General features: G+C 32.7%; 1 protein-coding gene across 5 annotated transcripts in view; it reads right to left on the reverse strand.

The window, feature by feature from the left end:
- The window catches only part of CNKSR2 (connector enhancer of kinase suppressor of Ras 2), a 298,887-nt gene that overhangs the window by 143,530 nt on the left and 132,512 nt on the right, over positions 1-22,845 (reverse strand). For all 5 annotated transcript variants that reach the window (XM_021674795.2, XM_021674793.2, XM_021674792.2 and 2 more), the window contains exons 7-8: positions 18,553-18,612; positions 14,788-14,856 (exon numbers count right to left, since the gene is read on the reverse strand). In XM_021674795.2, coding sequence (XP_021530470.1) covers positions 14,788-14,856; positions 18,553-18,612 — 129 coding nt within the window. The remainder of the gene's footprint in view (positions 1-14,787; positions 14,857-18,552; positions 18,613-22,845) is intronic.

A 22,845-nucleotide genomic window follows, 5' to 3' on the forward strand; every position in this document is an offset into this window, starting at 1 on the left:
ACAAACGAGAAGTGAGATGTTATAATGCTTAAAATCTCAGGGGGTCTCAGATATATATCAAAATGATCATTATGATACTTGGATAACCTGAATGAAAAAAAATCACGTTAATGTAGATCAACCACAGTGATGGAACTGGTCAAGTGCCTCACCTTACATGTAAGTGAGGGCTGTTATGTGCCCAAAGGTATATTACATTGATTCTGATTCATCTGATAGCTATGTAGTATCCCTACAGCCAAGAATCAAAGCAAAGGGAGTACAAATCCAAGGGTTCACTTTGCTTGCCCAAAACAATATGAATGCACATTTTGAATTACAAGTTTGGAGGGAAAAAAACATACTACTTATACGTAGAGTTTAGGAACAACTTATTGCTGATAACCACATTTTATTATTTACTTTATTCACTTAAATAATTGCTAACTATACTAAAGTGGTCAATGTGATGAACATAATCTGTCTTCCAGCGTGTCTATTCTCAATGATTTACACATTGATTTCTACCCACCAATTTCTTTTCATTTTACTTATTATAAAATTTGAAGATGTTTAAGGTTAGATGGTATTTTCCTGTGAAATTTTCAGTGCAATTTGATCTATCCTATTCTTTTACACTTTCTACATGCTCTTTTAAAGTAACAATTCCAAAAAATAGAATTGCTTTTCTATCAGAAAGTAGAATTGGTTTCTGACAAGAAAATTCATTGGGGTGCATTTTAATTTACAGCTGAATGTTATTTAATGGCAGAAAATTTGGGTATCTAATTTTACTACTTTAAAATCAGCCTTTTATTATTGACATAATATTAACAATGTTTTAAAGAAAAGCAAAGAAACATATATCAAGACTGTATCGTATGTGTCTTTGGCTCCCAAATTCTACTTCCACTACCATAAGGAAATGATTGGATAAAAGTATCCAAATAAATGTTAAACATATATGTCACAGTACTGTTTAAATCAACCAAAAACTGTACATTATGTAAATGTATCCATTAGTAAGGGATATAAAAATTGCTGTGTGGAAAAAGTGAGCTCCAAAATAGCAAATATAATTTAATTTAATTTTTGTTAAAGAATGTATATAAATATAGGAAACAACATTAATGGTGGTTATATTAAAGGGAGTAAGGACTTGCAATACATACTTTCTTCTTTATACTTTTATTTCCTAAACTTTTGGCAATAAGCACGAGTTACTCTTCTAAACAAGCAAATAAAACCAACAAAATACATGAACCTAGTCTACGAATACTAATATTCAAATTAGAAAATAATAAATTTTATAAATTACCTAATCAGGACTGTTATGGATGGAAATTTCCACCAAAATTGCAGAACCAGAAAGACAACACTACTATTTTAAACACTAAAAGGTGATGATGGAGAAATAAAAATCTGCTCTATGCATCATACCTTGATGACTGGCAAGAGAGAATACAAATTCATTATTCAGTTGTACTCAATAAGTCAAGAACTATACTAACCACTGATTTTTGATTCAGTGAATTATCTCAGTAGATACTCCACTTAAGCATCAAGTCAGTTTCACTTAGAAATTATTAAATGGGAATGAGTCCCACTGGGTAATTTACAGTCTGTGTAACATTTTTCTTTATAACATATGTAGGTTTTAGCTATATCAGTTCTATCTTAGTACTTGTATACACACAAACAGCAACTAGAGCTGCGACTTTCTCATTTGAATAGTCCTTTTTTTGCTTAGTCCTTTCTCAAACTCCTTAATTTGGATCATTTCTATCTTCTTTACTACATATAGTTCTTAACACTTTTCCCCCATTTACTGGTTTTGGTCATGTTCTACTAGAAGTAAATATGACATCATGCTAGAGCTCTAGTAAAAATAATTCCAAGCTCTCGTTCTGTGATATTTGAACATACCTTCAGCCATAGAAAATACGTAAATGTGTGTTAATCATTTTTCTTTCTTTTTTTTTTTTTTGAGATGGAGTTTAACTCTTGATGCCCAGGCTGGAGTGCAATGGCGCGATCGCAGCTCACTGCAACTTCCGCCTCCCGAGTACAAGCAATCCTCCTGTCTCAGCCTCCTGAGTAGCTGGGATTACAGGCAGGCACCACCACACCCAGCTAATTTTGTATTTCCAATAGAGATGGGGTTTCTCCATGTTGGTCAGTCTGGTCTCAAACTCCTGACCTCAGGTGATCCACCCGCCTTGGCTTCCCAAAGTGCTGGGATTACAGGTGTCAGCCACTGTGTTCAGCTGTTAATCATTTTTCTAGGTTAGTTTTCCATTTTTTCATTTAAGTTTCTGGTTACAGTTTAAAAATATTCAGTGTGTGAAGCTTAAATTAGAAACCATGTAAAGATATAACAGTAATATGTAGAATGGTTGTAAAGTACTCTCCACTGGCTGCAATGAACGTATGTACTAGGCAGTAGAAAGAGTTTTGAAAGAAGTAGAGGTCCTAGTGGTTACTAATATGAGTGTAAGCTGCTAATATGGGAGGAAATTAAATAAGGTACAAAACTTAAAGAAAAACTTTTTATTTTTGGAGACAGGGTTTTATTCTGTTGCCCAGGCTGGAGTGCAGTGGCACCACCATGGCTCACTGCAGCCTTGACCTCCCAGGCTCAAGCAATCTTCCCACCTCAGTCTCCAGAGTATCTGGAACTACATGTACACACTACTATGACTGGCTAATTTTTATTTTTATAGAGATGGGGGTATCACTATGTTGCCAGGGCTGGGCTCTAACTCCTGGGTTCAAGCAATCTTTCTATCTTGGACTCCCAAAGTGCTGGGATTATAGGCATGAGCCACCTCATTCAGAGAAGAAAAATATTCTAATAGTCAAAGATGTCCAAAAAAGAAATTGGCTGACTTGTGAAATAGACCAATATCAAGAGATGTATCTATATCTTGCATGGGCCAAATGATTAGATAACTTTCAGTCACAATATATTCCAACTCTAAAACACAGAGTGGGTAGGGACATGAATAAATGATAAAGATTAGCTTGAGTAAAATAACATGGTCATGTTACATCTCTGCCTATCTGTCTTCCATCTTTTCTTCCTCTTCCCTGCCAAAAAGTGTACCTGTTTCCTCTACGCTAAGTGTTACACACCTTTTCAATATTTCATGCTGTCTTCTTAAAATAATCTCTTCTCTTTCAAAAGCTTTCACTAACAACTTCCTGCAGGATTCCCAAATCTTTCTACCATTCCTGCTTCCTATCAAGAACTCTAGTCATATTCTCAACTGTTTAGCTCATCCACGTTAATAGATACTGAATAATTGCAAGCATCAACAGTTCACTGTGCTAGATTCTTCACATCTATGTTATATTCTTTTTATTAATATTTTCATTCTTACAAAAGACTAATGAGATGAACTATTAAGCCCAATTTACGTGTGTAGAAACTGAAGCAAAAAGAGATTGTTTTCTCTGCCAAGATTACAAAAATAGTAAGTAGTGAAGCCAGAACTTACATTAAAGTCTTTTCAATTCTAAAGCACAGTATCTTCCCTGGAATATCCACTGGGAGCTCACATGAACAGAACAGTTTAAAAATCAAACTCATTGTTTCTTTACTTTCATTCACCAGAAAACAAAGTTCCCTATCATCCTCTAAAGTTTGGAGTTTGGAATCACCTATGACTTTTCTCCTCTTTTTAATCCATGTATGTGTCCTAACAAATAGATACTGGCAACTAATGCCTCTTCTCACTGCCTTAGTTCTGGCTTGGATACCTACCGCTAGACTTAAACCAGAATCCTAACCTGTCTTTCTGCTTCTAGTCTTTTGCAGCTCCAAAATGCTGCTAAAGTGTAAAAGTTTTCTATGATTCAAACCTTTAACAGTTCTCCAACGGCCCAACTAAGGAACCAATAACCAATTCTCAAACAGGTTCTTTGTCAATATGGTTGATTATAGCTTTTTCTCGGATTACTTTTCTTCAATCTGATTCTCAAACTTTAGCATGTGTTAGAATCATCTTGAAGCCTTGTTAAAAGAATGCTGAGTTTTAACCCCCAGAGTTTTTGATCCAGTCATTCTGGAGTAGGGCCTGAGAATTCCTCCCTTCTACCCTTGGCTTCCCAAAGTGCCTAATTTCCTAATACAAGTTTCCAAGTGAGGCTGATGTTACTGGTCTAAGAACCACAATTTGAGAACTTCCGTAATAGATTATGAACTCCTTGAAGGCAATGACTTACTTGCCCATGTCTACATCAGTTTAGGTGCTTCATATGGTTTTAACATTAGATATAACTCATAAGTATTTATTGTGTGTCTTCCATGCAGTATGAATACAATGGTGAACGCAGAGCAGACTGTGCCTCATTAAGGAACATTTACAATAAAGTAAGATAAGTACCTCAATAGGGTGAATATAGCATACAATAGGAGCCCCCAACAGGGTACCTACCCCATTCTTGAGGGTCTAAGGAAGGTTTCCAATAAGTTTAAGCTAAATTCCTTAAGAGTTGGACAGGTGAAGAAGATGTGGAGGTTGAAGGGGTAAACAAAGCTCTGAGGCAAAGTATCACTAGTTGAGCAACTTTCTGTAGTTCAGTATACGTAGATGACAGATCAAGGGAAGGAGTAATGAGGCAGGAGAAACACACAGAGTTCAGATGATTATAAAAGGCTTTTAAAAAGTTGGTAATTAAAAGAGTTGGTTGAGTAATATACATTTCCCTCCAACACTGTGCTTTTTTGTTTAGCTATATCTCTGCAAAAGCACTCTTCCCTCTCGTAATTTTTCTCACTTATAAAATCTTACCTATCTATAAAGGTTCATCTTACATGTAGTACCCATCCTAAAGCCTCTTGTTACAGCTGACACCATATTTTTCCCATGTCAATCTCACAGCACAGTGTATAACTTGACTAGTGAGCTGATATGGTGACATGATGATGCAAATGTTTCAGAGACAATAAAGGGCCTTGAAACTCCAAAGGAGGGTTTAGTTTTGTACATAAAACCAAGATATAGTATTAAAATATCCTTTAAATGTAATATACTTAAAAATTTATCATATAAAAGATTAAATGACCTCTCATCCAAAAAAGTAAAATACTTGATAATTAAGCTGTAATAGACATTCTGTACCCCAAATTTTCAAATAAACTTTCTCCTTATAAATGAACCTTTGAAAAAAATAATATTGCTATCTTGAATATTCCAGACCTAAAGTCATAAGACAAGAAATGCAACCGTGGGTATAGATTCTATTTGTCCTAGAAAAATTTTACTTTATCATACGTATTATATAAACACTGTTATGAAGGTGTTTTTTCCAGAAAAATATTTTGTAGTGCGTTATCAATATTTTAAGAGTAATTCATTCACATTAATTTCATGGGCTAAAAATGAACCTTTAAAAAACCATCATATGCATTTTTACATAAAATATCTTATTATTAGCTAATGTTTTTCACATACACTGGACTACTATTATCTTCCTCATTATCCAAGGTAGCAGAAGTCAGTGTCTACAAGCAATGGCAAGTAATATAGCTTACTAATTTATATATAATCCCCAACATGTACATTAAAATGTATTTTATGCACCACACAAACAGGAGTAAAATTTCCCAAATAGGTCATTAAGGAATTCCAAGTGCTAAAAGCCAGAGGTTCTGCTTTCTTGTGGATGGGGCTTGTAATTGTTTTGATCAGGCTGAAGCAGACAGCAGGTGTTCCTTTGTGAAGGACAACATAAGTGGGCAGGTCCTGGAAAATTGGTTGCCTGGATTAGGTGCACAAGAGGCTTTGGGGCTGGTGCTGAAGAGATGATAGGCTTCTTTTCCCCTCAGTACACAGAGGGAAGAAGTTGTCTCTGGCCCCTTTAGAACTTGCCCAGGTCTGCTTTCCAAATAACAGCTGGTGAATTATTTGACTAACATATGAGAATATAATTTCTACTCTCTAGTCCCAAGTAGCCAGTTACAAAAAAACATAAAGGTAAGAATTTAAGCCTATCAACCCAGACCTTCTTTACCTTTTTCATGGCTATATTTGAAGTTGCAAGAGAGCATCTTTATACCCACAGGCAGGAAGATAGAACATTTCTTAAAATATTTTCAAAGTTATAACCCTACACAAGACAAAGAAACAGATTCATTATCAATGTTTACACACACTCTTGTGTATACACACACTATTACTCACAGGTTGTAATGTAGAAATGATACCTTTTCCCAAAGGAAATTTTAGAGACTAGAAGTAAGCCTATATGAATGTCTGATAATATGAGTGATGCTAAACTCAAACATCCTCCTGCTCTTTTTAAGAGCACTGGAGAGACTTAATTCAATACACAAGCCATCATGCTGCAGTTAATGACGCTCTGTCTTTGCCAAATGTTTTGGTGTTGACATATTTATTATAATGTTCTGTTTCTTTGTGTTACTAAAAAGATAGTGAAGTACCTAATAAATTAAACATTTTATACCAATAACTACCTCTTTCTCCGGCAAAACAATCTATGTGAAGGAAATAGCATACCATTATAAACATTTCAGAAATAATGAATTTTGACATACAATGTCTTTCAAAGATCCTAAAACTATTAAGTAATGAGTACCAATCTACAAAATCCACATTCACCTAATTTTCTTCCATGAAATATTAATAAAAAAGTCTTATGATATTAAAGTTTGCTACATTTGGAGATATCTTAATTTTGCTCTTTCACAGTTATTCATTCACTGAATAGAAATAAAGAATTACTCATGGTTCAGGTACAAAGGAATATAAGCTAATGTGTATGCCGTGGTTAAGGAACTACGCAAAATAAGTGATTTTTAACCCTAACTTAGAGTAACTTAAATAGGTAACTCAGTATTTAGAAATGTTCCAAAGTTTACTTATTTTAAATAAAATTTTAGTACTGATATTTTAATAAACACGATTAGGAGAGAGAATCTTGGGAAAAGATAAAAGGAACAAATATTTAAAAAGAAGAAATAAGGGAAAGATTTTATTTTCATTAGAGCAAAAAAAGCCCGCAATTTTATATCTTAATCATTGAGTGAGCCATTCTTCATCTCACATCCTCCTGAACTTTAAATGGCATTTGTCCAGTGAAATAAGATTATGTCAAGGCATTTGGCTTTTTAACATGGCTTAATTTTAATGTAAAACTTAGACCATGGTGAGTTGCTCAAAATCTGAATTTACATTTATTTGTTTTAATACTTAATATTTTCATGTGAATTTCATAGTTATGAATGTAGTATGTGTGCATATATAATGTGTATGTATAAATATATAATATGTATAAATATACAGTATTTAAAAATAAAGCACTAACAGATAACATAGTTTCTTGCAGCTAAAGATGGATAGGGAGTGTAAGAGAGAGCCAACTCGAACACTACAAGAACCTAGTACCTTTTTCTCCCCTGGAATCTTTTTCCCCCATAATCAAGAAGTTCTGAGAGCTAAATCAAAGTTTCTTGACTGACTCATAATGAAGTTCATGGGAGAAAGAAAGCAGTGATATTATAATGAAGTTCATGGAAGAATAAAAATACTGATATTAATTTTTCATGTAAGTTTTATGAATCACTCACACAGTTTTCAACAAAGGTGGTAACTTTTCATACCCTGCTACTTGCACTGCTTCCATTAACCTTTCACTTAAATTAACTGTGGACTTTGTATAGTTGGCATCTTGACTTTGGTGATAACCTGATTCTAAAGCTGTAGGTATAGTTCAGCATCTTGAACATACAGCTTTTTCCCTTCTCCCCTTCCAATATGGCATTTGGTAATGTTGTGGTCTTTCAAGGCTAAAGGCTTGTTTTAGAGGCTTCATGGTTTTCATTCATATACACTAAAGAAAACTAAATCAAAGCCAATTTTGTTTTTATTTCAGCATTATTCACAATGTCCTTTTACTTCACCAAAACATAAAACTGAATGGGTCTGAAAGCTTTTGCTAAAGAGAAAAAAGGAGGAAGACAATCACATTGTAGTGAAAGGTAAAGCTGTAATGTAAACCTCTGATCATACTGCAGAAAAAGCGGTAACATATTTTAAAATAATAATAATAATACAGGTTTTTCCTTTTTTAAGACAGGGTCTCACTCTGTTGCCCAGGCTGGAGTGCAGTGGCACATCATAGCACTCTGCAACCTTGAACTTCTGGGCTCAAGTGATCCTTCTGCCTCAGCCTCCTGAGTAGCTTGAACTACCAACACATGCTGCCACACTTGGCTAATTTTTTAAAATTTTCTGTAGAGACGTGGTCTTGCTATGTTGCTCAGGCTGGTCTTGAACTTGTAGCCTCAAGCAATCTTGAGGCTTGCCTTGGCCTCCCAAAGTGCTGGAATTACAGGCATGAGCCACTGCCCTCAGCCACAATACAGGCTTTTAACTAATTTTTTAATGAAGATATTTGCATAGGTTATTAAGTTATTAAATTTCAGCCATTCCTTCCTATATTTCATTTCTATTCTGCTTACAAAGACACTGGAAATATATGTATCTTGAAATAAAAAGAAAAGACTTCCAGTCACCAAAGCTAAAGGGTAAAATGAAGCATCCTTAGCTAAAATGTCAAAACTCCCATTTATAGAAATTTTTGGGAAAATCTATACTTATAAAAAATTCATGCTTAAAATTAATTCAGGAACAAAAGTAATTAAAAGCAACTCAATTCCTAGTATTCAAAAAGTAATATGCTTAAAAATGTACAAAGTTGCTATAAATGATTTTTACAATGTCATTTACTAGCAGACATGTAACAAAAATATGCTTATTTGAAAGTATTAGCAAATACTACAATATATGTATATGTTTATCAAAACACACAACTAAAGGACATATATGTGTGTATATATATAGCTAAAAGCATCATCCTAAATCTTTATTAATAGAATTTTTAGTAAAAAAAACCTTCTGTAATGGCTGTAAGTATTTTCACTGTAGAAGTTATCTTTAGAAATCACTTTACCAAAACTCCAGCAACCCAGACAAAAAAGGGAACTCAATGTCAGCTACAAATGGGACCATGGTGAACTCTATATACCACTTTTCCAACTTTTAAATCCTTTATTGTCCATTATTAGGATAATAATAAGATGTAGAAGGGACAGTGTGAGAGGAAATATAAAAGTAAGGAGTGGTATATTACCTGCAATTTGAGCTACCATGCCAATCAGAATTTTAATTTAGTAGATGAAACCTATCCTTGAGACTTACGGCTAAATAACCCAAAAAGAACTTAAGATTAATGCTTAATTCAATAGAATTAAGAAATTATATTGAATTTCTTATTATATGGTGGTTCTACAGTGTTTCCCTTTCATATGATTATCTTTTATCAGGCAGTTAAAAGTTATCCACTGATTGCCTACTCCTATGAAAAGGAAGTGGATTGGGCAATTGTGACTGGCAGACTCTTGCTTTTCTGAAAGAGGTTAAAAAAAGGGGAGTGGGGGAATGAGGTTGATACTGATTTGTGAATGAGTCACACACTTAATAAGTTGATAAGCCAGAGTAGGTGAGAACTTCAGCCAATAGATATATTTTAAACATATAAAATAAACTTATAAGGAAACTAAAAATTCCATGTAAAATAACTAGAACATAGTAACCACATGTTGACACTAAAAGATAAAGTTTGTTCATAAAAATGAAACAGTAATCATTTTAAAAAAGCAATTACTCTTCTGGTGAAGCCCTTAAGAACTGCACAAATTAGAAAGAAACAAGTCAGGATGCAGAGATCTGCAGAGAAAATAAATTGGTTAACAGGAAGTAACTATTATTGAGGTATCATATGATTTATCTCCTTTATATAAGAACTTAAGATAATAAATTTTAGTTTAATAGCAAAACTATGAATTATATTGAATGATAAAGTAATAAATAGATTTCTCTGTAAAAAATAAAAATACAGTTTATATCAATATGTATCACTTCAAAACCAGTTTCCACACATTCTCATCAAATCCATAATGTTCAATGTGAAATAAAAGAGAAACAATCTATGAAGTTCTCATAAACTACTATATAAGGTAGAATCTGAAATAAAATATTCTTATGAGTAACTGAAATCATTGACGCATTGTTTCCTTTAATTTGTGGTAAAGGTCTCTTCATAATTTTTCCCCCTTCCAAAACAGAATGATTCACTTGTCCTATTTTAGAATACCAATTTCTTAGAATCCGAACATAGTTATTTTAGACTATTATAAGAACCCATTATTTATTAGGCAATCGTTAAATATCATGCTAACATAATTAATCTCTGTAGTCCAGCAAAATGTGTGTTTACAGGAATAAGATGTGGGGTACACCAGAAACACTGCCCCTTGTGGTCTCAGTTTTCAATATCTTAGGTATATGGAATTATATGATAAACACTTTCTCCTTTGAGAAAGCAGCACGGAAGAAAATAGGCAAGAATAAAGAAAACTTAATGAGATGAAGAGTAGAGGAGAAATAGTTAAATGAGAAGAGATGAGAATGCTAAAGAAAATAAAATGGAATTAGAAGAAAACAAAAAAATAAAGACAACAATTTAGCAAATTTAAAAAGTGAAAGCACATCTGCTGTTAGACAACATCATGGTATTGTTTCCACTCAATGACTCATTCATTTCTGCTGAAGTCCAGGGAATGAGGTAAAGTGAGAGGGAGGGAAAAGGAGAGATGAACTTTAAGGAGTTACCACACTGTCCATCCATTCTGATTATGTTGGCTTCTCCTTTGAACAATATTCTCCTGTTGTTCTGGGGTTGAAGGAACAACAGAGTGAGGACAGAGTCCAAAACGAGATACAAGAGTGACAGTAAGGGAGACACATAAATGAAGTTAGATGAAGTTTCAAGATAGTCCTTTAATCTGTTCCCTCCTCCCACCCTCTCTGCCATCCCTAGGCTTTCTCAACAATGTTTACCATTTTGGGGGTAACAAAAACCACTAGCTTATAGTACTTATCTTCCATCTCTCACTAATAAATGTAGAATATCCTATTTGCTGCAGTCTATCTTCTTGACTATCCCAACCTGGTTATTTTCCATTCCAGTATCCTTTATAGCCTCATCTATTGAACCATTTCTTGCCATAATGTAGTTGTCAGGCTCCAGAATACCTTTCAAAATAACAGTGAATATGTTTTAATATTTACACAAAATAAGAGGAAAAATTTCCAAATGTTATTAATAGATTCAACCATCATATATGCTTTCGAGTGATATTCCTAAGAGACTGTTTTTAGTATGGATAGAATCTTTAGAAACCTTGCACACCAAAAACAGTATTAACATGAAATTGAACAGATTATAAATATGCCCCAATATTTTTAATAACTATAAATAGTTTTATCAGCTTAAAAAATGTGTTAAAAGTGCATCATGAGGGCAAAGTTGCTGCTTCAAACTATGCCGAGGTATCTCCCAGAGAGAGGGATGTAGTGGAAGATGAAGTAGAAAAAATCTTGGGAGATTCCAGCAGCCTTTGAGGAGTTGGGTCTTCAATGGTGGGGAAGACGTGGGAAGACATGTAATAAGACTCAGTCTGCTTTGCTTGGATGTTCATAATTTTTTCTTCTTCCTACCTGGCAGCCACAGTTTCTCAGCCACAGAAGTATGTTGGTTTGAAAAATTTAAAACCCACTTATAATAAAGAATATAGCAACAAGAAAAAGGACATAAAACTTCCAGTTCCATTTCATATAAGAAAGTACTTTTTTTAAAAAAAGGAGCAAACTAGAAACATAGACATCTAATTAGACATCTTGAAGATAGACCATACTAGCAATTAAAAAAATAGTATTTGAATTAATCTGATTTATTCAACTTTCTCAGACTCTTAGGGAAATATTTAAAATAATTTTTTATCTTAAGTAAAGAAAAAATATCAGATTTTATATTTCACATTACTATCTATAGTCATAAGAAATTTTAGAATTATAGACAGATACTAACTAGGTTAGAATCATCCAAAATATTTAAGATTTAACATTGTTCTTTTCGTTATTGAGTCTAAATTGGTATAGAACAATACTGGCAATCTCACTATTCTAGTCAATTAATGGATTAGAGAATATTAATTATGTATTTCAAATTTATTAGGCCATACTTTAATGTGACTATCATATCATAAGCATACCCTATGGTAATGTAGAGAGAGAAGGGATAATTGTGGACTATAAATAATTTATACTTGTTTCAATTAAAAGAATTTCTATTTCACCACCTCTGTATATTGTCTAATAAGAGATGAAAAGCACTGTACAGATCACAATACAGGCAACAGCAAGAAAGAGGGCAGAGTCAGCTACATTTAGTGAAATGCATCCATTTTGCCCAAATATGCCTCTACTTGAACACACACAAAAAAATCTGGCAACCGATCACATTATTAAACAAGGCTACTTTCATGAAATTCAACATATTATCCTGTCTCTATTATATCCCAAAATCAATTTGTTGGCTGTAGTAGCAGTCTGCCAAGAAAGAGGATTCCAATTGGTCCAACTGTTGTAGCAGGTAAAAGAGAAGAACGGAGGTAGGAAAGTTAATTGTTACTGAGCTCCTAATGTGTGCCTGGCATTATGATAGGTGTTTTACATATCTTACTTACCTGAGTGAAAGAAGCAGAGTGAGGAAGTGGCAGTAAAGTTAAATTTTAACCCTATTTCAGTTCAGCTGACTCGCCCAGTTATATAAATTCTTACTTTCTTTCTTCTTCTCTTACCCTTGATCCTACTTAATCTTTCATTGAATCCTGAAATTTGCCTAGGATTCGTCCTCTTTTGTTGGACAGTTACATAATTTTTGAGTTTTGGGAGGCAGTATAATAAAATTGAAGTAAGAACATGGGCCTTAGAGTCAAACAGCTTTGAGTTTTGGGTGAGCTGAATCATTATTCTGAGTCTCAATTTCTACATATACCTTATTTGCAGGATTGTATGGACTAAATGAAATAAAATATGTAAAATACTGAACATGACGCTTGGCACACTGTAAGAACACAATAAGTATTAGCTATGGTTATTATCCTTATAAAAAGGTAAATAGACGCACAGTTACCATGACTCACTTAAAGCCATAAGTCAATTTCAGAGCAAGAGCTGGAACCAAGTTTCCCCAAACATCATTCTGTGTAGTTTTCAATATTTTAGAATATTCCTGTGATATAAAGATGCATTTACACATTCTAGGTGTATTTAAAGGTCACCAATCCACATAGATTTTATTAGTTTATTTGTAGACTTTTAAAGGCTTTCATATTCATTTTATAAACATCAGTATCTTTGATGTACAAATGAGATCCTTTAAATAAGTTTATTTTTATTAGATACTAATTTCTATCTTCTTAGAGTTGACCATCTGGAAATGCATGCTGAAATTATTCAACAGATGTCATGTTTGTTAAGGTCACATTGCAGAAATGGAAGCAGCATGAACATTAGAAGAGGAAAAAGCTGCTAGTCTACTGAAGCAGCTGCTTTATCCCACTGTCCAAATCCTCATCTATGGGACATGAAACTTCGGTCAGTACAACCACTTTGTACAGTTTCTAGTAATCAGAAAAGAAAGCCATCAAAACTGTCATAGTGTGGAAAGGCTTTGTCTACTACCAACACTATTATTCAGTGTCAGAGGTACACCCACGCATTTAATTTTGAAAACTTTTACAGACTTTTACTTCACTTAGATAATGAACTTACTGAAGAGACATCATGGCTTTAATTATCAGTGTTTAGGAACCTTTCCAAAATATTACAAACTTCTCAAATTATTCAAAACCAAAATTGAAATGTCATTTGCCTTATGATTAGAATCACTGAGAAAAATCAGGCTTTTCACAAAATTTCTTCCATCACTAGGACATACAAAAGCAAATTTAGTTAAATTGCGTAATAGGAAATAATTACTCACTCTGATGAGTTAGTGAGATAGGAGTAGAATACTAATAAAAAATCTGCATTTTTTTCAAATCAGAGTTATGATAATAATTTTAGATTATTTTAACTTTTTAAGATAACAAATACACTTTATTTTGGCAGAGAGAGTGGAACAAAGTGAATTAACTGAGACATAGAAAATAGTCCAAAATGAAAAGCATATAATTTTCATTTTCTAAATATAAGATTAAGAAAAATAACCCTTAAAAATCTACAGTAGTTACAGAATCCCACTGTTATAATGACAGTGGGATTCTGTGCCTACTGCAGATTTTTAAGGGTAGATAACAAAGGGATTTGTGAGGTTCATAGGGCAAGAACATTTTCTAAAACTAAACTGTTGTCCTCGTTTAGGAAAAAAAGCTAATTCAGCTACTAAAAATTTTAAAATTTTTAAAGATAAACATTTAAAATACTCCCCTCAAAACCACCAGACACTTTAATGAACAAATCAATGTTAAAGTAGATAAATGCATGTATGCTGTTATAAAACATCTATTAGGTATTTCAATAATTTATAAAGTTAAACTTTTAAAAGTTGTACCAAGAAAAGTTGAATTTATACACACTGTCACTTTAATTACTATTCCAAAATTGTTATTCAAGCTCATGGAATATGTACGATTATCCAGTACTTGTCCATATAGAAATGTATTTCTAACCTCAACCACCAATACACTTCATGTTCTTTTAAAACAATGCTTTACATTCCATCAAATAATTAAGAAGAATAAATATTCAATTATTTTTTCAAAAGGCTGTTCAATATATTGTAAACAGGAATTTCATTTCACTGGCATTCTTCTAAAGCCTTAACAAATCAAAATTAGTTCCTCCCATTGACTGTTAAGGTAATTATACATACCACAGTCTGATGATTAACTTGAATGACTTCATCCCCAGCATGGATTTTCTTGCACCGATCTGCAGGTGACTGAATTCAACATAAAAGAAATGATAAAGAGTATAAATTTTATCAGTCAGTTCCTCTCTCTGGAAACACTACAAAAAGTTCATCTCCATAAATTAGATTTAAAAATTAATTAAAATTTTCAAGGAATTAAACTAATAAAATGGTTACTAGTATTTAATACATTGTTTTTATCTTTTGAGTGAGTTAAACTAATACATAAAGAAAAAATTAATAAAAATTAGTTTGCATTTTTTGCATAGCTAATGACAACAAACAGAAATGCAAAATAATATACAGATAGTTTTTATAAAAGAATAACACATTTCTGAGAGCATTATGAAAAAATGATAATTGGTATTAACCTTTGTAAATTTTATACAGGCAACTCTCCTAGGCTCTAGTGGGTAACTGCTTCAAAACTACATTTTAAAAAATTATATCTTTTTGTATTTTGATCTTTTTCATCTAATATAAACAATTAACACTAACTTCAGCAAATCGATATTTTCCAGTACATGAATGTGATCAGCATCAAAGCTTTGATAATTAAACTGCTAATTTACTTCATCAACAACACCAATTCTGAATAATCTAGCAAAATAAAAGATGGACAGCAATTAGTTCAAATCATATTACATAACATTCTAAATGTCTAGTTATAAGAGGATGCTACTTCTTGTTACATATAATGTAATACACTGGACAATAAAACCAAACTAAATGAACTAAAATGGCAATATTTTTATAGAATGTAACAAACTATCACTTTTTCCCTTTATTCCCATAAGGGATTTAAAACAAAAACAAACAAACAAACAACAAAAAAAAACAACTTGGTAAGCTAATACTGACAAGTTTTAAGGAATTTTTATGAAATTAAAATGAGATTTAAGATAGAAATTTTCTATTGTAGGTCTGAGTAATGAAATTAAAATACTACATTTTCTTCTGTTAGCTACTAATTATAGATTACATGCATTTTAATATGGTTTTGAACTTTTGAATATATAGAAAATATATTTTTGTAAGAATGTATTTGTCAATATAAAAAAAGTGTTTGTTTATCTTTCAAACACAACCGTAAATGCTGTGATACTATTCATTATTAACCACTGAAAGCTAAAGAATAATACGATAATATAATCTGCAAAGTAAAATGCTACTTTTGAGACCCTGGAGTAGGACATAATTTAAAAGTGATTTCCAGTTAGTTTATTTTTTATTCATTTCCAATTATTATGAAAACATATAAGTCTTGAAACAATGCTAACCTTCATTCAACACATTTTCAAAATTCACAATAAAATTAGTTGTCATAGGCTATAATTCAAGATAAGACACCATACCAGGGAGTTCTAGTTGCTGAAGTAATAACACAAGTACATTATTAAGGGTATAGATTAATCTACAATACAAACTCTAAGAATGGCGTTATAACAATAATATAACATGTTTATCTCACAGCACCTTTAGGAGGGGGACATATACTAAGTCAGACAAGTACCATGTAACAATTCTGAAAAGATTGTTAATCATTAATATATTTGTAACTATAATTGGTTCCTGTGGTATTTGGTTCCCAACTGATCTTTTTTTTTAAAAGTATGGAAAACATATCAAGCAAATGGCTCAACTCATTATGGAGAAGAAAATGATAGTACACAAAACTCAAAGAAACTGAAACAATATTTTGCACAGGTAAGTAAAGAAGTCATATAAATTATAGACTTTTAGTTTTAAAAGAGATCCTAGAGATAGGATTTTGTTCAAACCCCTCATTTCACATATAAGAAAACTAAGAAACTAGGGCACAGCAAAGTAAAATAACTTATCCACTCTAGTGAGCAGCTTTACTAAGACTCAATATAGCTCTCCTAATTATAAATGACTGAGGTTACCAAAAATACTTAAATATTTTTAAGAAAAAAAATCAGAAGATGAACTATTAATATATGGTTCATATCTGAACTACTCCCAGACTCAATCTTTCTTTTGATCACTTATCTATTTATCAAACATTACTAATATGAGCAAGGCATAGTCCTCAACATTTTTTAACAGACCCCCGACAATATAGGGAGATCCATTCCTACCAATTATTCAAGATACAGTTCAAAATAACCATTTCTGTGATTCCTTCTCTGATTTCACTTGGCAGCATTTACTATTCTTCCCTTTGTCCATCCATGCAAATTACACTACTGTTTATAAAGATAAACCCCCATATGCTCTCCATACCTTGGTGGCACCAAGCTAGTTTAAGATTCTTCTAATACCTAGCACCATGTCTGAAATGTAGCAGACGTGAAGCAGAGGTTTGTTAAATGAACAAATGAATAGATGAACGAATATATACATCAGAATGGACAATCAATGACAAGAGTATAGTTTGTAGCATCTTAACTGCATTTAAAATTGTTAAAATCTTCATAATATGGATGTTACTGATATTCTTGATCCCTTACGATGCTTATATTTAATACCAAATGTGAAGCTGCTGCTGTAATCCAACTGCAAATATATATTATGTGTTTCACCTTTCGCAGGAAACCAACAGAAGCAGGGCAAAATATCAGTAAGTGATTAAAGTAATAGGTGAATTAGATGAAGAGAATGGTGATTTTTAAAAATTAAATGCTGGTAAAATGTTCCGATCAATAATAATTTGAGATTAAACTAATTCCATCTAAGTCTTCTTTAAAGAAGCACAGCGTAAACATTTAATTGTCAAAATGTCTAAAAGAAAAAAAATAATTCATTCAAAGCTCAGTATCTGCTTATGTAAGAATAGAATGGAAATTTGAAATAACCAAATGCAAGAACAATGATGTATTATGCTGTTCAACTCTATCACACTGATAATGTTAATAATATCCAGCATGATCACTTCATACTTCTCTCTCCGTAACACAGATAATTCTCTACAGCATGGCTTCTCTGAGCTTATTTAATTTTCATTACAACCTAGTGAGGTATGTAGTGAAGATAATTTGTTTCCAATTATAGTCAAAGAAACTGAAGCAATGAGAGGTTAAATGTCTTGCCCAAAATTACACTGCCATTAAGATGCAGAACTGGTTGTAGGACGTAGGCATGTGGACTTCTGACCCACTGCTTATGGTGGTTCGCAACTATGCCTCAGAATCACTTGTTAAAATAGAATCTCTTACTAAGAAATAGGCTGGTCTCCAGAATTTCTGATTTAGTAGGTCTAGGGTGGGGCCTGACAGTCTGCATATACATCAAGTTGTCAAGGGAGGCTAATGCTGCTGTCCAAGAATAACACTGTGAAAACCACTCAGCTATACCATGCTGCCCCTCCACTGAATTAAGCTGAATTATACTGGAAGTATTCAGAAAACCTGACTTACCTGAATTTATTTCTCACATGAGTTTAGTTTCTTAAAATAACCAAATCATTTGACAGATGGAAATGAATTCTTTCAGATGTCACAATAACTTGTCATGAATCAGAACATAGACAAATCTCTGGCTGAAAACACCTGATTTACGTTAAGTAAATAGCTATTCTAAACAACAAAAAAAATTAAATTCGAACAGAACCAATGCTACTAACTCAGTATCTCTTTTAAACTGTATATACTATCTGTTTATGTCCTTATCCTTAGCTGTTAGCCTCAATCATGTGAGATATGTAAGTTGTTAGCAATAAAACAGAAAAACACACATAAAAATTTGAAAGACTAAAATACTTACATTTTCTGTGGTTCCAGTAATTACATGGAGGCCATCATATGTAGATTTAATATACATACCCTAAGAAAAAGACAGCATCAGAAAAGAAAGTGAAGCAATTGGAGAATTTTCAAGTACATTATAACCTCGTTTATATAAAAAATTACTCTATCAAATTAAAACTGCCACATGCCCCAGAAATAAATCCATGAAGACAGATGCTATCTTTAAACTGGTAAGAAATTACTATCTGAACATTCTGGTTTCTAAAGTTTGTCTGAAGAAGCCTATACTCAATTAAATAACTACTTGCTAAATGAATTGCCTATGAGACTCAAAATGCAGCGTGGTAATTCAATATTCCTAAGAAAGAACATCTCTCACTCCCTACAAAAACCCATACTACATATTCTGTGGAAAAATAAAAGTTACAGTTGGAAATTAATTATTGGTATGTTATTAACTTATTATATTTGATATACATTATACAATAGAAAGTAGTTTTCTAATGAGATACTTCAATAATAACTGGAGCGAGAAGAGTGATAAAATATAATTTACATAAATTTTCTCCTTCTATTTTGTAGTATCCTGTATTTTCCACTTTTCTTATTCATAAAGTTTTAATAATTATATCCAATCATCTCTACATCAATAATTAAAAGGTAGTATGTATCTGTAGCAATCCCTTCCCCCAGTAAAAAGAACAAGATTTCACTTTCCAATTAAATAGAACTATTTTTAGAAAAAGCTTCATTAAAGTTTAAAAATTATACAGAAATCCTGAAATTGCACAAGCTTTAAGAGCAAATGGAAACTTTAAATTACAGATAGTGATGGATCTTTAAAGAAAAAAAATCACAATAAAGGATTCACATTTTAAATATTAAATAAGTAAATTGGAACAAACTAGATGATTCAGTTAATGAATTTTTGTCCCCTCTAAGGAAGATTCTGTTACTTTAAATTCATTTTTTGGGAAAAACTACACAAATTTTACCTATAAAAGTGCTTCAATTTCAAAATATTGACTTCATAAATAAAAACACTAATTTTAATTAACTTCAAATCTTACAGATTTAATAATAACCAACAATACCATTTCAGAAAAAGCATACATTTAGTACTTTTATGAAGCAAAGTACATACTGCTACAATGTTAATTTCCTATACCTTTGTTAATTATATATTTAGATACCTGAAAATACATGTGTTTTCACTGAAAAGAGATTAAAAAAATAAGTAGTAAATTTCATGGTATGGAACTACTGAGAAATCACTGTGTAGGTTTTAATTCTAAAAAGTCATTTCAGTAATACCATATATCTAAAATGTTATCAGTTCCAAAAGTGGCTGAACCTGGATCTCTAATATGAAACTAAATGAATGCTTATCACTTTATATAAAATAAATAACCTTAACAAAAGTACAGACATAATTTAATTAATGGATTGGCCAGTAGTTCTTGGCTATGACAACATGGTAATATTCAGCCTTACACTGGTGACAGGCATATAACTTACTTTGAAGCTTACATTTACCCTATTATTTACTGGGAGGTAAATATGATGGTATTATTTTAGAACTTAGAAGAGGACAAGATCTTTGCAAATATTTTTCATTCAGGAATTAACAAGATCATATAAGATTAATAAAGGATCTTAAAATACAGTTATGTGCCACATAATAACATTTTGGTTAATAATGAACCATATATACAATGGTGGTCCCATGTGATTATATAATGGTATTTTTTGTACCTTTTCCATGTTTAGATATGTTTAGATACACAGATACTTATTACTGTGTTACAATTGCCTACAGTATTCAGTACAATAACTTGCTATACAGGTTTGTAGACTACGAGCAATAGGCTCTATCATCTAGCCTAGGTGTGTAGTAGACTGTAATATCTAGATTTGTGTAAGTATACTCTATGATGTTCACATAAGAATGAAATCACGTAAGGACACATTTCTCAGAATGGAATCCCATCATTAAATGAAGCATGACTGCATATTTGTAAGAGCTAGAGAGTACATTTTTAGTTTTTGTTTGTTTGTTTGAGACAGAGTTTCACTCTTGTCACCCCGGCTGGAGGGCAGTGGCATGATCTCGGCTCACTGTAACTGTCGCCTCCCGGGTTCAAGTGAGTTTCCTGCCTCAGCCTTCAGAGTAGCTGGGATTACAGGCGCTTGCCATGGTGCCCAGCAAATTTTTGTATTTTTAGAGGAGACAGGGTTTCACCATGTTGCCCAGGCTGGTCTAGAACTCCTGACCTCTAGTGATCCGCCCACCTCAGCCTCTCACAGTGCTGGGATTACAGATGTGAGCCACTGCACCCAGCCAGTTTTTAGTTTTTGACATACAAGGGTTGTGAAAAGATAAAGTAGAAAAAGTGAACAGAACAACATATACTGTTCGGACACAGAAAAAAATTATCATCCATCATTATCTACCACCATCATTAATATCTACTTGTTACATTGTGTCAGGGATTGTTTTAAGTGTCTTACACTTATTTCACAATAGTCTATGAGATGGAAACTATTATTATCTCTGTTTTAGAGATAAGGAAACTGAGGCAGAGAGAGGCTGAGGAGTCTTGCCCAAGGTGGTGAAACCAGGTTTTAAGCCCAGGCAGTCTGACTCCAGAGTCCACACTTTCAACCACTAGGCTCCTAATTTATCGATTTATTTACAGTGAGGAGAGTTATACACCTTAACTTTTCTTATTAGAGTATTTCATGACTGTAGATATTAAAGTCAAACATTCACTTTTTAACATCTGTTCTAAAAGACTAAGACCACTTTAGCAAACATGTAGTATGTGCAATGTAGTTAAAAGAATAACTGGGATTACTATTTTACAAATTCATTTCAATTACCCATCTCTCTTTGAGGCAGGATAGGTAGTCAAGGAATTAACATGTCCTTGGAATTTGGCAACTGTGGAGAATATATGGTTAACACAATAAGCCCCAGCATACACATTGTAGTCAAGCTCATTCAAGCATACCTAGGAAATTTCTCCTGAAGGGAGCATGTGCATTTTGATTTTACCTGTCCGCAAACTGACTCTTTGCTCAAATACCCCTGGGTATTTGACCCTTAAATACCTCTGGGTGGAGATTTAAGATGCTAATGAGACATGCAACATACGAAGAGGCATGTACAGCTACTGCACACGTGCACCCAGAGGACCACCCAGAACATGCTTACTAGTAACAGCTCTTCCCACCCTCTTATAAATAATCACGTAAGACTCCCATAAAGGGAGTCTCCCTAGTGCTAGTCTTGGTGGTCTCATCCTTAGGAGCAGCCCATCCTGAATCTCTCTCAGAGTGTACTGTCTATTCTGCACCTAACTTTCACAATATTCTTTTTCCTTTGCAATAAATTGCTTACGCTACATCTCCTTTGCTGTGTGTTTCTTGTTTAAGTTCTTTTAAACTAAGAACGGAGGTCTCACAACAGCCGTCAACATCTTGACAACTGTAAGCAGAAGTTGATTATATTTTTCTCCACTTATCTTTCAATACTGTGCACTATTGACTATGAATTAAAGGTGTCTGACAAGAGTTCTAAATGATTCTATAAATGAGGAGGTCATAAAGAAAGCCTAATATTTAAAGAAAAATGTTTAGAAAAGATATTGTAGTTATTGGGATATTAAAAAATCATGGAAATAGCATAGCTATGACTCTAAATTTATCTGTGTAAAATTATTACATATGCCAGGAACCTAACTGACAATTGTAAGCTAAAGACAGTATCTAGTAGTTACAGGAAGAGGATCTCATCATGACAACATTATAGAATTCATATTAAAGCAAATTTTTTTCAGATGAATAAAAATGTCAAATGCTTAGAGATGGATCTAGATACAGACATAAAGTTTAATTCTAGAAACTTTTTATAGTCAGAAGCAACAGGATAGAAATAAAACACATTTTAAAATGCCATGAGAATAAAGATATTTTGTTTTATGTAATATTTTCATTTCTAAATTCAATAAACCATGTTGTAACTGCTTTTAATAATCAAAACTGACTTCTTCATTTTTTAAAATCTCCTCTCATAGTAGTAATGAGAAAAATGGCCAAAAGTCAGGCACCAAAAGAAAGAGAAGAAATAAGTTGCTTGGATGACTTTCAAACTAATCATCTTCTGAATAAGAAAGGGTCCACAGAGATACATCTGATTTGTTGTTCACCTCTGATAAAGGGCCAAACAGCAGGACGACATGTCATTCAAATGTCTTCTTTTCTGGAATTGTGACAAATATGGCTTTCCATTTCATCAAAAACTTCA

Source organism: Aotus nancymaae, unplaced genomic scaffold, assembly GCF_030222135.1.
Source record: "Aotus nancymaae isolate 86718 unplaced genomic scaffold, 86718_ANA_hifiasm-v0.15.2.pri h1tg000058l, whole genome shotgun sequence".
NCBI classification, from domain to species: Eukaryota; Metazoa; Chordata; class Mammalia; order Primates; family Aotidae; genus Aotus; species Aotus nancymaae.